This window comes from Ambystoma mexicanum, chromosome 2p, assembly GCF_040938575.1.
Source record: "Ambystoma mexicanum isolate Mex_15411 chromosome 2p, UKY_AmexF1_1, whole genome shotgun sequence".
NCBI classification, from domain to species: domain Eukaryota; kingdom Metazoa; phylum Chordata; class Amphibia; order Caudata; family Ambystomatidae; genus Ambystoma; species Ambystoma mexicanum.
Window position 1 is genome coordinate 341,611,955 of NC_090923.1, and position 20,351 is coordinate 341,632,305.

The 20,351-nt window shown below is 43.1% G+C and overlaps 1 protein-coding gene across 1 annotated transcript in view; it reads right to left on the reverse strand.

Annotated features, from left to right (window-relative positions):
• Positions 1–20,351, reverse strand: part of ASB14 (ankyrin repeat and SOCS box containing 14) — a 453,165-nt gene that overhangs the window by 378,075 nt on the left and 54,739 nt on the right. The window contains exon 2 of the mRNA XM_069643678.1: positions 7,593–7,714. Within this exon, the coding sequence (XP_069499779.1) occupies positions 7,593–7,702 (110 nt within the window). The 5' untranslated portion in view covers positions 7,703–7,714. The remainder of the gene's footprint in view (positions 1–7,592; positions 7,715–20,351) is intronic.

Below are 20,351 nucleotides of genomic sequence, written 5' to 3' on the forward strand. Positions count from 1 at the left end.
TTTTCAAACAAGATGGGTTAGGAAGCTGTGAGAGTCTCATGTCACCAAATACGAATATCATCCTCTTGCCAAGAAAAATGTTGACTTGTGCCGGATAAATCCTAACCAAAGGGATCCTCAGAATGAGCAGTGCATGCGCCTCATACGTCAATTAAACATTGTGACAATATCCCAAAAGGGCTGATATAAGTGAAAGTGTTAAAGTAAAAAACATGTGTATTACTTTATTCATGTTTTAAACTCACACTTTAGTAAAGGGTACTCAAAATGGAGCTTTAAGCTCCAATCTCTTGTATTGGATAAGAGGAAGCGTATAAGCAGCAGCGTTCAAAGCAATTGGCTTAAAGCCAGAATTTACAAATCATATTACTTGTCACACTAAACACAAAACTGCTTACTCAGGATGCAACAGAAGTCCAATTCATTTTACAAGGAATCGCATAGCATGTGTGCCAAAGGGCACTGTCCATAGGCGTTTGTGTTTAAAGCCAGCAGTATGAAAGGAGCTGTAATTGAAAGCAAGGAATGGAAAACCAGAGGTTGAAGAGAGATTCGAAGATACAGATGGGAACAAAATAAAGGTCACACAACAGATGAAATGTGACGAGCTACAGGCAGAAGGCCAAGGCAAGACAGCAGACAGGCACATTTTACAATGTTGTTTATTTGAATGTATAAATGCAAAAGTTCCTTTTCCATAATAAGAAATTGTTGGGACTCTATGAAATGAAGGCTTCATTAGTTTAATAATACTTTTACCTTACCACTTGCAAGTCGGCAAATTAACTGTGCTGTCTCTGTAGTGAGAACTAATTGAACAAATTTAGCACGTAAAAGCATAAAGTCAGCATACACAAGAATTGTATGACAGGGAAGTACCTCTTTTTCAAGCCTGCAAAATGAATGGTGTGGAGGTTTTAACGTGAATTAATATTTACATTACCTACATATATATTTGTGAAAGTTTGCTCCAGCCCCACAACAGTTGGTGAGCTGAAGTTTTGGCCCACAGTCTGCATACCACTCTGGGCTGTACTGGCGACAGTGAAATGTGACCAACCCCGCCCATTCGCCTTGTGCTATCAGTATAGGTGCTTTTTGGGAGATTGCCGATTTTGCAACTTATTCAAAAATAGGAAGTTGAAGTTTGACCAACTCCACCTATGCGCCCTGCGGGAAATTGGCGATTTTGCAATTTTTCACAAATAGGAAGTCAGGTCACAAGGTCGGCATACCAGTCTGGGGTGTACTGGCGATGGTAACATTTAACCAACCCCACCCATGCGCCCTGCAAAGGGGTGGATAGCCCTGTGCTATCAGCATAGGCGATTTCGGGAGATTGCCGATTTTGCAATTTTTCAAAAATAGGTAGTTAGGTCACACTACAGCATGCACAAGGCTATAGCAGAGCCACACATGCATGTCAGCTAAAGACCCTGGCAACTCTGGGTGGGTACTGCTAGTATGTAATAAAATGGCCAGAACCCAGATCTTAGGTTTTTTTTCTGTCATGTTTCTTATTTTTTAATGCTAACATTTTTTAATTCAGCCATAGGGCCATGCATGCTTGTCTGAAGATATTAGATATTCATTATTTCCTTAATTAATGGGGAAAAAGGCATATTTGCTGAACACTAAGTCGAGCCGATGTCGTGCAACGTGGGTTGATGCCTGCACCAGCGCTTACAGCATGGCGGAGTCCAGCAATAAGTGCCATGTAACAAAATAAAATGATTACATCTAAAAGAACTCACAAACAATGACTGCTGTGGATAGTACATTCATGTAAGATACAGTTGTACAGCACAGGTTCTGCCACAGTCTTGTGGTTTGAATACAACACCAAATTGCCTCCTCTGCATCTTTGGATGGATGTTCTTGCCTCTGTCTCTGCAGAGATAGTTGCTCTAGATTTGGTGTAGCAAAATAAGATTAAACAACACCCTATCATGGTTGTACAACAAATCTTGCGTTGAATTGTTTACACAATTTGTGTAAAAAATCAAATGTGGATGTTAAATTAAAACCCTAAACTATTCAATCTCCCTTTCTACTTTTAAAACTCTGTATTTCAAATTCTCATTCAGTACCTAGCCACCAACAACCTCTGCATTCAGGCCTCTGCCAACTGTTTCCCACTGAGAGGTCACTCACCCATGACCTTAACATGATATCTTCTGCCCGTCACAATTGTCCCTTATTGCTCTGCCACCTTTGGTACTATTGCCAATGAAATGCACTTAAGAACTACATCAAGCTTGGGCATCACACATACCACATTATCTGGACTCTACTCCTACACTCTTTCCTGGTAGAATATTAGTGCCACATCCAAACTGCTAGAAAGGGGTATTCCCAAATTTTCCATTCTGCCCCTTCTCAAACACAAAAAACAGTGACTGTATGATAAGTTTAGCGTTATTAGACTAATTTCCTGTTACCGCATCCGATAAACAGAAAGGGTCTGTATGACTGAAGTCACACAGAGCCTTCTGTTATTCCCCATTAGAGAGTCCCATAGGGCTTTATAGGGAGGGGTTAATACTGTATGTTGTAATAGCCACATGTGGTAATGCTTATGTGTGGGGGTCGTTGCCTACACACAAATGCAGAAAGATGGGGGAGTGTTGTAGAATCATAACTTGGAATTTGGCTGTGTGGGAAATCATCCAGTGTTTTAAAATACTTCCTCTTTTACCACTATTGTCAAATTTATAATCAGGCCCTGGGTCTTTCAGTGACCTTATTTCTTCGTTTGATTTGCTACCACATCTTTTAAATGATGCTTCTTATTCAGCCACTTCCTCACAGTCTCATTCCAAGAGCCACCTCTGCCCACTACCATCTACTCAACAATTTCAAAATGACTTCACAATACATCGTACATTCTCCCAAGATGCTGAAAACACTTTAATCTTCAAGAAGCTAGACTACTGCAATGACGTCCTCCTTAGCCTACGCCTCTCCTTCCAAAAACCTGAAAATCCCTCAATTATATCACCACCACCCTGCCTAATCGTTTAAGATCGACCTCTACCACCCGAGAGACATAAATCAGCCTACTCAATGTGTACAACATGCCCCCATACAAAGTCCTCATTGTAGTTTTAAACCTGAACTTCCCAGGGAAATGTGCAGACTTCATACCAGCACTGCAGTAGAACACAAGCACCTGATTATACTGGGAGACATCTGGGTCGAAGAGGAGAATAGCAACTCTACCAAATCACCAACCTCCCACCCAAACAGCATGCACCTACAGCAAATGGTGACGGGGGCAGCCCACACGGACAGACACCCAGTGGGTGCAATTTCCTGCAAAATGGTCTAAAACAACTGCTCCCCCAGTTCACATTCTCTGGGGAGACCATCTTATGATTCCTTTTGTGATTCACGCTCGAGTGAGATTTCAGGCCATCCATAAAAATCTACCTGCATTTGGGATGCAGAAACTGGAATCCCTCAACACAGCAGAACTCAACACAATACTGGATTCCACAAAACCACACAACTCTCTCCTGCACACATTTCCACCATACGAAATAATTGAGACACTCCAAAATGGATCACTCTCTCCCCAAAAAAATTGCCCGCAAGATGCTTTAACACCCCCCATATCTGAGCTTTGAAGAAAACAAACTGTAAATTAGAACAAGCATTGAGGAAACATTATAAACAAAAGGACAGAATCGCCTACCAAAAACATATATGGGTTTATGAAGCAGAAATCCTTAAAGCATTGAAAATGCAGTATGCCAAACGGATTTTGAAAGCAAGCTATTCACAGAAATAGATGTTCAAGATCATTAATGAGATAAGAAACAATACCTTTCCCACTCATTTGAAGGAACCCTGTGACGACCTTACAAACGACTTTAAAAACAAAGTCATGAACATCCAGCAAGTCATTAGCGCTTTGCCCAATGACATAATCAACAATATTACAACTGATACATCCCTATAAGAAACCATACTGCTGAAATGTTTTACACCGATCTCCATAGAAGACATCACCAAGAACATGCTCAGCAAATTACCACCTGCATAATAGTTCGCAAGCTCAAGAACCACTCCCTAGAAACAGCAACCATGCCCAGATTCTTCAAATCGACCTAAATTAAACCACTTCTCAAAGATCCCACAGGAAGCACAGCTACTACCAGTCAATATCAAACATCTCTTACCCAGGCAAACATCGAGAAACATACATAAATGGAAAATCCTAACACATGTGGAAACCAACCATCTATTGGACCAAGCACATGTCGTTTTCAGACCTGTGAGAGGGACTAAATCAGCACCACTCTGCATCTAGGATGAGCTACAAATGAACTCAGACTCCACACCACCCCTGCACTGAAACTATTAGACCTTTCAGTGGCTTTTGACACAGTCAACCATGCAACCCCTCATCAAAAATATAGAAGAAACAGGGGTAAGCAGAATTTCTCTACATCGATAACAGTAAGAAGGGAAACCACCTTACTACCCCCTTGTAGATCCTCACTCATACTTGCATGTGGTGTAACACAAGGCTCATCCCTCTCACGAGTACTCTTCAACATCTACATGACTACTGTCATGAAACTCATCAAACGACAAGGACTTACGTGCTGCCACACTGCAGATGACACTCAAATCATCTACAAGATCACCACCAGTAAGGACATAGACCAAACCCTCATCAATTGCCTCTCACAAATCAATGCATGGAGGAGCAACACCAACCTTAAACACAACCCAGATAAAACTGAAATCATAATCTAGCCTGAAAACCCTTCTATCAAACTACCCATACCATGGCCTACAGAAATGGGAACCAGACCAGAAGACTCCCAAGTGTTTAAAATCTTGGAATCCTGATGAACAATGAGTTAATACTGGAACCTCAACATATGCAGCAGAGAAAGGAATGCTTCTTTCAGACAGATATGACCCTTTGTTACTTTTCCACGCAGAACACTTGCCATAGTCTAATTTGTCATGTCAAGAATAGACTATGCCAATAGCATCTACCTTGGCATGCCTGACTACCTCATCAAAAACTAGAATTAATCCAGAATACAGCAGCAAGACTCCTTCTGAAACTCAATAAGATAGAATAGACATAATGTCAGCACTAATATCAATACAATGGCTACCAGTCAAGAAAAATATTTTTTTTCAAAATAATCAACATTCTTCACATAGCAACTCACGACCAGGGAGCAGAATTCCTGCAAGAATACATCTCTAGCTACAGACCAAACAGAACCCTGAGATCTAGCAATGACATACCCCTTGAACCCAAATATTATTCAAAAATGAAATGAGCATTTTCAGGCATCTCAACAAATCTCTGGAGCTCTTTCACCAAGGGAATACGTACAATAGAGGAACACCTGACCTTCAGGAAATCAGTGAAATGTGGCTGTTTAACAAGACGAGCTAACAAGCAAGCCAAAGGACATTGTCTAAGAGAGACCAAACCTAGTTGACCACTATACTCTGTATTACAATTACCTAACACGCTACCTTTGTGACTGCGACTTCACCTGGATGCCAACAGGATTCCACTCTTTCCGCCACTTACCCATACTTAAACCCTCCATACTCCTGCAAACATACCACATGCAAACCGACCATGCCACGCACACACAACACCTAAAACGTCCTTCATAATGACACCTATCAACATAACTCCAAACCTCCTCCAATAACTCACACAATCTCAACACTGCAAATGTATGCTTATTCCACAAGCACACCAGCTCCCCCATATATTTGCAAACCTTGCATGCCCTCCAATCCAGACTGTCTAGAAGCAAGCCCAGACACAGTGACTGTTTTTTGCTGACCTAAAACTGTGCTCGCCCTCTTCACTCACTTAGAAACCAACCTCGCCCTTATTTTCAGATCCATCAGGGCGCCTGGGGTCCATGCAAATGGCACCAGAGAGAGGTATAAATTCCACGAACAAAGCATAACATATCGCTTTACCCCCACACTCAGGCCCCATCTCTAAACTCCTTGCTGCACCCATTGATCACATTGCACTTTCCCTCCTGTCAGCCCAAAACTCACACACACTTCAACTCAGCCTAGTATACTGAGCACCTTCAAAAGAAAACGAAGTGATTATGGATGGCTGTGATTAAAGAGGAGAAATTTAAATAAATAAAAGGGGTGTTTTCCCCTTAGCTTTTCCAGGCAACTGCAGGGTTGTTGGTTTGGGGCTCTATGAGCAGAGGAACTTTCCCATTTCCATTTCTATTGCTTTTAAGTAAGACATCCACTTTGTTCTCTTTGTCTGGACTGCTGGAGCCCAGACCCTTAGGCAGATCCCAGCCAAATGTAACCTTAGTCTCCCTGCAAGCATGAAGGGTGGAGGTTTTGGATGAGTAATGCCATAATGCTGACAGCAGAATGGGAAGCCTGGAGTATTCCCCTGTATGCCTGCTCTGGACCTGTGAAGATGCAGCTGAGGCCAACTTTGAAAGACCACCTTCAGCAAAGCAGTCTTAAGAGTCCAGGAGGCAACTAGAAGATTAGGACGGGTCCCGGTGTCAGGCACTGAGGTGCCTGCCACAGAACAGCTGGAGAACAAGAGAGATCAAGGAAACAGCAGAAGTGACATTACTGGGGTTTCCCATGCTATACAGTGACAGCTGATGCACATAGAATTGTCAGAACACCAAGAATCCCGCTCCAGCGAGACACCAGCTATACAGGCAGAAGAGGCAAGAGCAAGCAGAGGGACCATGCACCTGGGACGAAAGGTGGAATCCCCATAGGCAGAAAGCTGTCAGAGCGCAGTGACATGGCTCGTTTAGAAGCCTTCGCCGGGCACCAAGCAGACTGCCCAATGCCTAAGAGGGAACTGCAGGAAGCAGTTGAACAGAGGGCACCAGGGCAACCAGAGAAGCATGGAAGGAGGGGCGAGGAATCAAGTAGCCTATGGATTTTGGGGAAGAGAACCACCCGGGAGATAGAGCTAAGAAAAGGCCAATCCAAGAGTTGGAATAGGCAAAACCTTATGAATTATTTTAGGTGACTAGGAACACCTCAGCATGACCATGATTACTCGCATTTCCATTCTTGAGAAGACCAAGCAACTGGAGCATGCCAATGAAGAGGCATTTAGAACAATTGGGAAAAACATCGAATTGTCCTGGCACTTTGTCTAATGACTGACCTTCCACAGGGCCTTACAATAGTCATATCATGCAACCTAGTATATTTGATCTTGTCATAAAGAGTCACTATAGCCATCTATTGCATCTATTCTCATGAAGACTGCTTGTACTATTTTATACAATGGTAGTTGTAATTGCAGTTATCAACCATGTCTCAAACACCCCCTTCTCTCACAAACAATGGCTTTCTGTTATCACTAGTACGTTTCTAGCTTTACAGTATTTCAGTGCAGGGTGATTAGTGAGAAAACAAAAAATATTATTTAGTTCAAATCAGAAATAGTAATTTAAATATGTTGATTTCACCTGTGATTGCATTACTTCATTAAATGCTCTGTCAAATTGTATATTTGCTTGAGCAGGCCCATTATGTTTCAACACCTTGTAACACATAAAGCAGATTTCATAATATTTTACCTATTAGCTTCCAAGTCCCTCTTGTAGATATCCTGCAGACTTTGCTGAATCACATACTGCGTGGCAATATCATCATCCGGGTCATCACTGTGCGCAGAGCTCTCCATCATGAATTCCCAGTACTACAAAGTGCAATAAAATAAAAACTATTGTGTGGCAATGAAAAAGAAAATACTTATTAAACTATGACACGCTATGGAAATATGTGAGAATATCATAGTGACATGAGTATATGAAACATTTTTTAAGCGTACAACATTATCCAGTGTTAAGGTCATTATAGAGTTCAAAATTTCCCAACTCCATTGTTTGCTGCAATATATTAAATGCCATACCCACCCAAACATAGATCATCACCTTTTATATTACTGGCCCTATCATGAGACAAACCAGTAAACATTACCTCATCTCCCTTGGTATCAACTAGCAGCCAGCACCATTGAAGACATTCCTTCCCGTCTCCTTCAGTTAAACTCCATCATGGTCAAATAGAGACAGACTCCTGGTATTCTGCAGGAAGTGCAAGATGTAGCAAAATGTGAGTAAGAGAGACTCTTGTAGTGGGGAACTTTAGTGTTTCCGCAAGGATGCCCCCACCTATGGATGCAGTGGTTGTACAAGGAACTATACAGCCAGAAGAGACAGTTGTTCCTTCTAACTTATCAGATGCATCTCTTAAGAGACTGTAGAATAGGTGCATAGGGAGCCGACACCCCAGACCAGGAAGCAGAGCTCAACATGAGGCAGGGATTCACTATGTTGTACAGGAAGAACCAAAGATCACTCCCATTGCTCTTCAGATTATCTTCTGCTCCACAACTTTGGCTGTCATCCCTACGGTGCCCAGCCAATTATCCCCATCCGCCTCTTGACACCCTGGCCACCCGGTATGATTGTTGAACCTGTTGTTGCCAATGCAGGAGCCCCAAACGACTCCTTCCCTTGAAAGGATCACCTTTGCCAGTTCCCACCATTTCCTCACTCCACTGCGTACCCAACCTGGGCACGCTGGTAACTCCCATTCCTCCTTTTACCCCGGTTCCCAGTTTCTGCAAGTGGTAGCACACATAGCTTGGCCCATTGTTTAAAGAAAGAAGGTGCTCTTTGCCTAGCTACATAATGAGTGCCATTAATGTAAGGACTAACAGACATCTGCAAACACCATTTTGGTTATATAGCTCACATTTTGCCATGTATGAACAAAATCATTGATGGGTAAAAAAAAAAGTCTACTCCAATAGGTCAGACAAAAAACCATCCCTGCCTCTTAATCTGAAGACCACCACTTTGTCCCTTGACCACTCAAGGTTCATAAACGATTGCACCCAGCACTGCAAGAGTAAGACAAAAATGAACTGATAGAAATATAGAATCCTTATACCCCACTCGCCAGCGTTCATCATCAGAAACTACACTTAATCTGGCAAAACTCTGCCTCACCCACCTTCAATCAACACACATGCCTCCAACCTCCAACACTTCCCGACAAAATAGTATCATTCCCTAACGAAAATCTCTGCATACTGAAACAATTGTACAGCAGTGCCAATGTCAAATATTTATTCAAAGATTGTAAAATTCAAGTTGAGTAAATAAATGAAAATAAAACATAAATAAATGTAACATGCGTTGTCTTTTTTTCTCTGAAGTGGGACCTTGTAAAATCAAAAAAGGACTTATCACTTCACATTTACATCAACATCCTTGCTACATAGAGTGAAGCAAATAATTTGTGGTGTTTACTCTGTTCCCAGACTGAAACCGCTCTAAGGTTCCCACAGCACTGTTGCGTTCCCCTGTAAAAAACCCTATAAACAGAAAGACCATACACCTATTCTCACATGTGGTACTCTCTGCTCACATTGGCAGAATAAGGATGCCATTTACCAAGAGAGCAGTGGTGAGCAGATCAATGCTTGCCTATTCAATGTAAGAAAGACATTGGCAGGTGAGGAAACGCAGCATGGGCAGAACGGCGGAACGGCGGTACGCATATGGAAAATACCAACTGTGCATAAGTGTGCAATATGTGGGTACTAAATCATGTTCATAAATAAGGGACCTTTTTGATATATTACACAGTATAGAATGGGAGTGTGTTATATCTGATCTTGCCAGTAGCACTAGTCCACCTGCTCATGAATGCTATGCCAGTTCTGAACCATGGGATATTCCATCATTCCAGTGCCAGTTTCCCCTTCCTCTGCAGGGGAAGACTGGCCTGATAGTGGTGTGCCTTAAATAAACTAGTTCTTTGTTGACATATTGGAAGCAAAACCCAGGGGCAGAAACAAGGATAGGAGGAAGTGATAACCTGAGGCCCAGGTTGGATGGGTACATCAAGAACAAAATGTGGTCCATCACAGTATGCATAACTGTCCATAGTAAAGGTCAGTCCCTTCCCAGGAAAACCATTCAACAACTATCAAGTTCACAATGCCATATTAAGAGTTCCATTGGATCATGATGACAGCCTCGCATACAAGCCCAAAACGTGCATTTGCCAAGCACTGCCATAGTGGTATTAACTGGCCATCAATGGTAGCAGCTGTAAAATGGTGTGAGTACATGGGCATATAATAGTAGTGCCACTCAAATGCCTAATACTTACACACAAGCTAAAAGTGTTGGCATTGACAATGCTTGTTTTAAACAGGACTGAAGTGAAGGACACGTATAGTTTTTATAAATTGAGTGGCTGAAGTCAGAACTTTTTAAAGACATCTTTATTACACCAGTAGTGTGTTTAAAGTTCCAATTAAGTAATTAACTCTAAGTAGATTGCTTTGAAAAAACACTGGCAGGCACTATGAGTACAAAGGTTGACGGTAAAGCTTGAAAAAGCTAACTCAAAGACATCCCAGGAGGATGTGCTTTGGGCAGGTAGGGGCAGGTAGGGGCAGGAAGCTGGCAGGAATGGCCATAGAGATTAGCAGGCCAACAGCAGTCAAGGGGTGGGAAAATAACAACTGCAAGCTTTGTGTCCTCCCTCAGATGCCATTTCGCTGTACTGTACTCTAATGCAATAGTTGTGGTTTAGAAGTGGTGCTGAAGCTAAAAGTAAAAAAGGAAAATGTGGTAAAAGGATCATGACAGGCCATAAGATGTCAGCTGCTGGTTGGACAAGGCACCTCACAAATTCTGAGGGACAATCATCCCAAAATGGAAAAGAAAGTTAACAGAGATAGAGTGTAATCCCTACCAAGAAAAAGGGATAGTGAAGATATCACACCCACAAAAGTACCAAGCGTTACACTAAGAACTATGAATACACCAACCTAAGAAGCTAAGAAGCTAAGAAAAAGTAGACAAGCAGCCCAAGACCGACCAAAGCTAACAATAAGGAAAACTGAAAATGCAAAATGGGGCTACCCCTGTACTACCACTTTTTGTTGAACCAACAATCCAGTGAGAAGTGCGGCGGGAAGGCTTTAAAGTGTATTTGAGAGCTATGGGTTTGGGGGCATGGATATAGGGATGATTGAAAAGAGCAGTTTTGCTTACATTGCCTAATCACAGAAGGCCTCTACCTGTTTTTACCATCAACCAGACCTGTATACAGAACTTCAGGGAGGGGAGTAACAGTCAAGTAAAATCGCAACAAAGTATGAAATGCATCAAGCAAGCCAGAGGCACATTTTGAAAATAGTCAACATAGTACTGTAATGCTACTACTTTTTCTCCCGCAAACAGCTGAAGGTGGAGGAAGTAGACAATTGTATTGCTGCACTAGCGTGCCTGATTTCATCATGAAAATTCACAGGCACTCTGAAGGAGTACCACAGGGACCAACTGATGCTGTATATGTCATACCTGAAGAGACAACAATAGTTGTGGCAAATGGATAATCCCATCGGACAGGAAGAGTGGGACAGTGCAAGGTCAGTTCAAAATGTGCAACATGCACGTCAAAGTCGTGCATGGAACTAACAGGTTTTAGTCAGTGGAGATGTGGAGGCTGCACATATGGGGGAGGAGGTATGAAAGCAGGGCATGACAGCCATAACGTTTAATAGCAGAGACAAGGTCCTATCTGTCCAAAACAGACCACAGAATAAATACAGAAATACAATGACATTACAATGACATTTGTTGAGAGACCTATGAATGCGTCATTCATAGCGTCAGCCCCTCCCCCACCTCTATATGATAGGAACGAAAGGAGTGCATCACTTATGGCGTCCGCCCCTTCTCCGCCGCCACATTGCGAATATGAAAAGCGCTTTCCACTAAGGCACCTAGGAAACTTATTCCGGATTAATCGAAGAAGAGATGAATCGGCACACTCAAGAAGAAATGAACATGTTGTAACTGAAAGATGACGAAAACAGAGTAACAGCACTGCTAAACTGACACACGTAGACGCATTAGACACAAAGAAGATATGCACTCACCTCAAAGATACACAGACACTAGGTCAAACTGCACTTAGACATGAAGAATGGTGCTTGCATTCAAAAGACACTAGTAGACATAATCAATCTATATGCTGAAACGCAAGACGCATAAGAATACATATAAAGCTTGTTTAAAGCAGAAACGCAACAGTAACGAGTGGTCATTTTGGATAAAATGGATGTCGCTCCCACGTTCGAGTGAATGGAAAGCATCGAAGAAATGTCAAGTCTGCAGGGAGGTTTGACTCGCTAAATCAGCTGAAAATATAGATCCGAGCAGACCAGACAGTAGCTGCACAACTCCTGCCAATGTTATGGTAGAAAAGGAAGGTTTGGGCTAACAGCGAAGAGAACAGAAGATAATAATTCCCAAGCATAAGGCACATTTCTCTTAGATTAAGTCAAGAAACAAACTGTCCTTGAAAACCAGGTGCTCATTAATTAAGGCTTAATATTGGAAGAAAAATAGCTTAAATAAGTCTCAAGTGGACAGGAAGGGTAAAGACCCACACATTAAAAAGGGCTAAAATCCTAGTAAAAGTTGAGCAGAATAATCCAAAATGTGGTCTCCTCACACTTGACTTATAGTTGGAGAACAGTCGCTATTCATTAGCTCCAGAGACAGATAAACTGAGGCCTTCACTCTCCTCAAATGCAAGGATACAAGACAAAGCCAAGTCCAAAGCTAAAAGTCCTGGCTTGTTGCCTAGGGAATCAGCGATAGTGTCTTATTAATTGGGAAAAGCAGCACCTTGGTGCTGCTCCCCCTACCACTATTGTGCTCATGTGCTGATGGCCTGTCAAGTAGTCAAGGTTGGCGAAACCATTGCCAACCAATCATACTACTTAAATTATGCTGTTTTACAATTGTTGCATTAACCAATCAAGTAGTGTAGAGATGGCATATATTCACCATTATCAATTTAGAGGTGGTCTCAGGTGGAGCCACTAGATAAAGCTTAACCAATGAAATAACTATCCCTTATACGCTCTATATGTAAGGGAATCCCTTCACCACTCAAACCTTTCCATAGGTTTCTTTAATCAAGAGTTTAATGAGACGTCTGTTGTGACGCATTTCTTGCTTTTAAACTGTTGCCAAGCTCGAGAATGATGAGAGCGTGGAGACGATTCGTGTTTGCTGCTGTCTCCGTTTTGTATGGATTGTTCATAAAAACAGGTTTTGTCAATTATTTTGACTCCTCCGATATAGGGCGTGGGATTTCCCTGCCTGTCTGTTCCACTTGGTACTAGTGATTTCTACCCCACCATTACATATTGTAGTGGCTAATACGGTTGAAATCCAGGCCCTCTAATTTTCTATACCCCCCGCTGCAAGCATGAGGACTGCGAAGGTGACCTGTGAAGAACGGTGAATCAGACGTGTATTGAAACGTTCGACAGGAGAACCCTTGGAGAAAATCCTGACCTGTACCCACAAGCGCCCCCCAGGGCAAAGGTGGGTGGCCGATTAAGGGAGGATCGATACCGAAGTGCTCGGCCGATCCACGAATGTAAATATAGACCATCTAATTGACAAACAAATGTGGGAAGGATTTGTTTGTATAATAGTGGGGAAAAGTGATAAAGAATGTATTTATGAGAGGGCACCTGCAGCCAGGGTTATGGAGGGTGGCACTGTAAACCTTGAGACGGGGTATTAAGTTATCAAGAAGTGAAAGAGATTACCTGTGATGAGGTCAAAGAAGAGGGTGCCACACCCCGTTGTGGCAGTTTCAAGAGATAAGAGGATAACCATGTCAAAGTAAGAAAGGAAGATTGCCGTAGGGGTTTTGTTTTGTTGTGTTATTCTGGGGGTGTACCCATATGTGTAGTAATTGCTGGCCCCAGCGGCAGGGTGAGAAGTGGTTCAAGTTGTAAAAACGAGGCTTTGTGGATATGGTTTACATCATAGAGCATGTGGAGCTTTGGTATGAACTCAAAGGGCAAAGTCCTGTGCATGGGCTGTGATTATGGTGCATGCCCAAATAGTTGTGGTTGTAGCCAAGAGGCTTGGAAAGAGTTGTAGAAAGTGTTAGAAAAAAGAGAGAAAAATATTCTTGACAGGAGATTGTGAAGGAGAAGTGAAGAGATAGAAAAAGTTAAAAGGTTTATTGAGGTCCGGTAAGTATCAGCAGTCAAGAGAGTGACATGCCATCATGGGTGACACTCCCTTTATGCTTTTGTGCAAGTCCCTTCTGAGATATAAAACCAAAATGTGTAAATATAACGCAGAGTGGATGCGGGGCACAGTGGGCAAAATATTTATGGCCTGGCCCCAGGAGGGCACTCTTTCGAAATAGGTGCTGCAACACATGACGACATTTTAACATGCTGCGTATAAAGGGAAAAGTTTACAGAAGAGGTTGGCCATTCTAGAGTTATAGAAGATGTTTGGGGAAGAGGTGGAGGATAAACCACCGAGAGAATGGATGCTTAACTAGCACGAAGGAGAGGGCACAGCACCTTTGGCTCCTCTTCCTCCTCCTCCTCATACTCCTCCCTCCCAAAGCATCGATCCACCAGATGAAGGACACCGATTCTACCCATTAAATACATTGAAAGCAGCGGCTGGGTACACTAACCCCACATATTCGCCACCCGCTTACAGTAATGAAGATGCTATAAATGGAGCAAGTTAAATAATGAAAAGATAGTGGGCCTCATCACGAGTTGGGCGGTATCCCGACTGGATACCACCCAACTGTATTTGTGTTACCGCCCACCCATCCAGCGGTATTACTGCCGGATCACGGGTTGAGCAGTAAACATAATTCCCCATTCCCCATTGGGTGCAATTGGGAATTTTCTGCGCAATTACTGCCGGCGGTATTACCGCGCAGTAATTGCGCTGAAAATCAGCATTTTTCCAGGGTGTTTACCCCAAGCTCTGAGCTGGGGGTAAACATGCCATACTCATGTTAGGACAGACTCTTAAATGCGGCGGTAATATTGTTACCCCCGCATTTAAGGTCTACCGCCCAACTCGTGATGAGGCCCAGTGTCTAAGCGCGATGAGTATAACAAGCGCTGTGAACTACTGGCGAAGTTAAGAAGGATGCAAAGACAGAATAACAGGCAAAGTGACAAGGAAGAGACAGCGATCATTTCGAATGAGTGGGTGGGAGGACAGATAATACTTAAATTGGACGGAATGAATATGGACGATCCTAAAGAAAGAGAAGGGGAAGTTAAAAAGAGACAGGAAAAAGAGGAAGAGGCACGACAAAGAAAGAAGTTAGAAGACGAAGCAAGAGAATGGGGTGAAATTATGGAGGAATTGAAAGAAAATAGAGCAAATCAAGAAAAGGAGAAGAAATGGGAAGGGAATTAGAAGAAAGAGAAAGAAGACAGGGAAAGAGCAAGGAAAAAGGATTAAAGTGAAAGAAAAAAGGAAGCAGAGGAGAAGAGAGCAAGGGAAATAGAAGAAGAAAGAGAAAAAGAGAGAGAGAGAGAGAGAGACAGAGAAAAAATGTTCAAGGGCTTGTTAAGGAGCCCATACTTCAGAGAAGGAGAAAAGTAAGGAACAGGAATGGGAAAGAAAGGAATCTAGAAAGACACTTTAGAGAAATGGAGCAGATAATGAAAAATCATACTCTCCCATGCGAAGATGAGGGAGCAGCAATACGAAGAAGGGTCGGTAATCTGTATAGAAGCAGGAGGGACAGTGGTGATATCTGTAAGGTGAAAAGGAGTGTAGTAGGATCTCCTAAGAGAGGAGAACCGAGTTTATTGGAAAAAGCACTGACAGGAATGTACAGGACAAACTCTATAAAATGATTAGATTTTGAGGACAGAGAACATGAAGGAAGTGATGAAAACTGTGGGACAGTGTATTCAGAGGAGTAAAGGTATGAAAGTGAAAATGAGGAAGAAGAGGGAGCCGCCCAAGGCCCGTCTACGGGCATGAGCCCAGAGAAAGAGACAGAGTGGTCCAATTTAGAAGAACCAGAAGGGGAAAAGCCCGAACCTATATCATGTCCCAAACGTCCAAAAGGAAAATCCAGAGTGCAATATCCTGATACGACAGACATGAACGCGATCATGACGTGCACGATGCGTGTTGACGAAGACCCTGTTACTTACATTCAGGTGATTCAAGAGCGATGGCTTCTTGAGACTTTAGAACTGTGGGAAACAAACTGTAGCTATTTTTTACCATATATTGTGTCAGGGGCTACCTGGGACAGTGCAGAGGCAATTGAAGAAACTAGCGAGAATGGAAGGGATGTCATGGCCACAGATTCAGTTGACTATAGTTCACCATTGTCGATTATTGCAAGAGAAGGCCAGAAAGAAGCTTGAGGAAAGAAAGCTAGAAGAAGCAAAGTTAGCCCAGAAAAAGCTGTCAAAATTTACGGTAGAAGGAGCCGTGCTGACAAGTAGAGAGGGAGTAGATGCACAAGACACCTAGCAGGTACAGTCAATGGCTGGAGGGAGTTTTGCAGGAAGGGGAAAATCTAATTACTGGCCATGAGGGAGAGGGGTTGCACCGAGATTAAGAGGGGTTGGATTTCAAGCTCCACAATCATGAGAATTTAGTAGGGGACATCCTAGATTAGGAGGACCACCCCAGCAGTGTTTGACCTTTGGGAAAATGGGACACATTGCTCGAGAATGCAGAAGCAGGGGAGGGATGCAACAGAACTGGCAAGACCCAAGAAGGGGAATGACATATCCTCCACCATATTGTGCAGAGCCACCCGAATACTATGCCCAAGATGACACACAGTATCAGAAGTATGCGCCACAAAGACAACCTGCACATCAGTCACTGATGCAAGCACAACTGCCACTAGTACAAACACAGCAAGCACCCATACCGACACAGCAAACACAGATGCAAACGCAAGCACCAGTACAACAGAATACCATGGCACCTACACCTAGAATAGGGAGAGTGACTGTAGTGGGAGGGGACCCTTTTACAGGAACAGGAATGAACCTATACCCATAATTGGCAGCCCACAGACTGACTTGATGTGTTCAATCCTATCTGTTACACCAGACCCACAAAACATTTTCCTTCCTTGTAGATACCGGGGCGACGAGGTCCTGTGTTAGGGAGGAGAAATATCCGATGTCAGGCATTGCCATGAACACACAAAGCTTTTCAGGGGCTACAAATTTGGTTCCATTTACCGACGACTTGCTTATCAGTATATGAGAACATGACCTTTCCATGCCACTTTTATACTCCCGCCAGACGCCAGTCGAAATAATTGGGAAAGATATGGTGAGCAAGCTTAATGTGACCATATAATTTACTGACCAGGTAATAGTCTGCTCCACTCCAGGGATTCATTATATGAATGCACGAGAATTTTGTGGTAGTACAGCAAGATGTGCCCATGGACACTGAGTATTTCAATATGGGGTGTACCTCTTACTAGCATGGCTTCCTGGGATAAGAGGCAAAATATTAAATCTACCTGCAGAATTTATATTCAGGCCAGAAGTTCCTATGGATGATGAGGAAGGACATGTGTTCCCACTGGAATTAGAAGAGGTTATAGTGAGAGAGGAGATGGTGATTATTCACAGGACTGATGAAGAAGGGAAAGTATGGCGAGCAGTGATCGCACTAGACGAAGGACACATATTGACTGAGATGCTCAGAGATGATGAGTCAGTTAATGAGGTGCTATTCTTCATAAGCCTCACATATTGGGTGAGAATTTAGAGCAGGGAAGAGCCACAGAAAATGGCATTGATAAAAAAGACACTGTCATTTTTTCAAGAACATTTTTCACAGGTACAAAGTACACTATGGACCAGCAGTCCCCATGAAGTTGGCCTGCTGAAAGGTAGGTGCAGTTAAAATAAAACTAAAGCCAGGAGCAATGTTGCCAAGAGTAAAGCAATGTCCTATGTCAAAAGAAGCTGATGAGGATATTTATGAGACAGTTTCCATGTTAGTGTAACAGGGAATATTAGTGCCATCAGAGTCCCCATGTAACACAGCAGTGTACTGTGAGAAACCTGAAGGTGTCTCACCCGCTAGTACCCGCAGATCTCTCCCTCAGGTGGCAGGGCATAGCCATTGCCTTTGGATCCAGACCCTGGGGGTGGACCAGTGCGGGAGGATCACCTCAGTGAGGTGTCTTCAGGGAGTGGAGTGGGACACTGGATGACGAGACACAGTATTCCCCCCGCAGCACCTTTACCCCCATTATACCAGGTAACATACATGGGAACCTCACCTCCCCCCCCCCGGCCCCAGCACTTTCACACGGACAGCCTGCTCTGGGAAAAAACAGACTCACACCCAAGCAGTGTATCTGACATGTCCCGCTACTGTGGTCAGGCGAGGTCAGGCAATTACTGACGATCAATCAACCCTGACTTCCATTAGACTTCCCCACACAGATAAAAGGCAGAGCATGAAAGCACAATGAGTGAGGGAAAGCACACAAAGGTACAGCAGTTTCAAGTCAGCAGCTGAACGAGGGGAGAAAGACGGTAAACCAAGAAGGGTTCGTAAGAAGGGGATTACCCTTGACCTCTTCGGCCAGACGCTGTTCCTTTCAAGAAAACTTTGAGGCAGAAAGCATAAGACTAGGAAACCAGACTAAAGAATTCTGAATTGTGTGTCAGAGATACCAAAGGCCCTCCCCCGTATCTGACCAAAGCGGGGAGGAGTAGCAGCAGCCGCTGTGGTATCGTCCTTAGCTCCAAGAACAAAGAAGTGCCAGAAAGAGCAACACATCCGGTGATTTGGGGAGAGATCGATGCAAGACCCTGTCCCCATTCATTTGAATGGGCACCTTTTCTTCAGTGGTCATGTCCCCCCCCAACATTTTCAGCAAGGTTCCTCCACTGGCAAGACCCGTCTGTGTTGTACTCAAGGTTGCAAGCAGCAAGATTGTATAACGAGTGCTGGAACTAACATTGTTAAACGCGTGTGATGTAAAGCTAAACTGCTGATGAATGTTTGAACTTGAGAAGGAAAGATACAATACCGTTGACAGAGTTGTCCGGCATCGTGGGTGTGCTCATTTGAAAGACTTTGTAATGTATCCCGCCAAGAGAAACGAAAGTAGAAGATTGATGAGAATAATGGTGTGAAGTTAATCGAAGTGGTCCTGTGACGGTTCAAGCAAAACCCATTGCACATTCGAAAGTCTTTGATTTTGATATCAAGAGGATCCAAGCCCGAATGAGGGAGATCCATATCAAGGGGATCCGAGCCCGAATGAGGGAGATTCATGGTCCTAGCCTGAACAAGGGAGGCCAAGTGTGAATATTGTGATAAAGAGGGGGTCTCAGCCTGAGGAGGGTAACCCATGACGAACATTGAAAGCGAGAACTTGTGCATGTGAAGATCCTGCTAGGAATGGAACTTTGAGACTTTATTTGTTATGACAGACCCTCTGAAGTAAGTGACTTATTGGAAAGAGACTTTGGCAGAAGCCCCCGATGTCTGTGCTTTGAACTGGATCCTTGTGTCCAAGAAGCCAGAGTGTGCTCAAAGCTTGAACGTGCCGCCTTGCCCCATGCTGAAAATGTTGGGAAGGGAAGCCAACTGCTCAACCATCCTGACATATTATTTCTTGAACACTTTTCTTTTGCATACATCATTGTCCCACACTCTTCTGTATCCAGAAGTAAGGATTGGCAATAGTTTTATTAGTATAGGCCCTTTTATTTGACAGAGACTTGACTGCGTTATTATTATTTGATGGTCGTAGCTTGCTCCCATCTTTAGCTTTAAGTTTAGATAGGTGTTCGACCAACCCATTTAAAGTTCAATAAACACCCTTGAACTGTGATCACTTGTGTCCGTCTTCACTGTTTGATACCATGCCTTCCTTACAGTACCTAGAGAAACAAATCGACTGGGGTGGGTCGTGGGGATTTATTCAGGATTTATATGCCCCCTAAATAATATTTTCAAAGCAAAATTACCATTGGTCCCAAATCCAGTTACAATATTGCATAATATCACATCAAAAGCCGAATATTTTACAATGATCAATTTAAAGAATGCATTCCTTTCAATCCCCATTCAGGAAGAGTCACAAGATCTGACTTTGTTTTTGTATAGAAATAAAACATGGAAACATACTCGTTTACCTCAGGGGTACTGTGAGTCCCCTTCAATATTCAACAGGGTCCTCCAGATGGACATGGGAAAGGTGCACCGTCACAGCACAGTGATTGAGTACTAAGATGACATTGTGGTGTGCAGTGAAACAGAAGTACAGTGCAGAAAAGACTCAGTACAGTTGATGACAGTTTTGGCAGACAAAGGATATAAAGTAGACAAAGAGAAATTACAATATTGCCAAGGAGGAGGTATATATTTCCAGGACATTCATTATCAGTTGGACTAACCACTGCCCTCCTGTCTTCAGCTTCG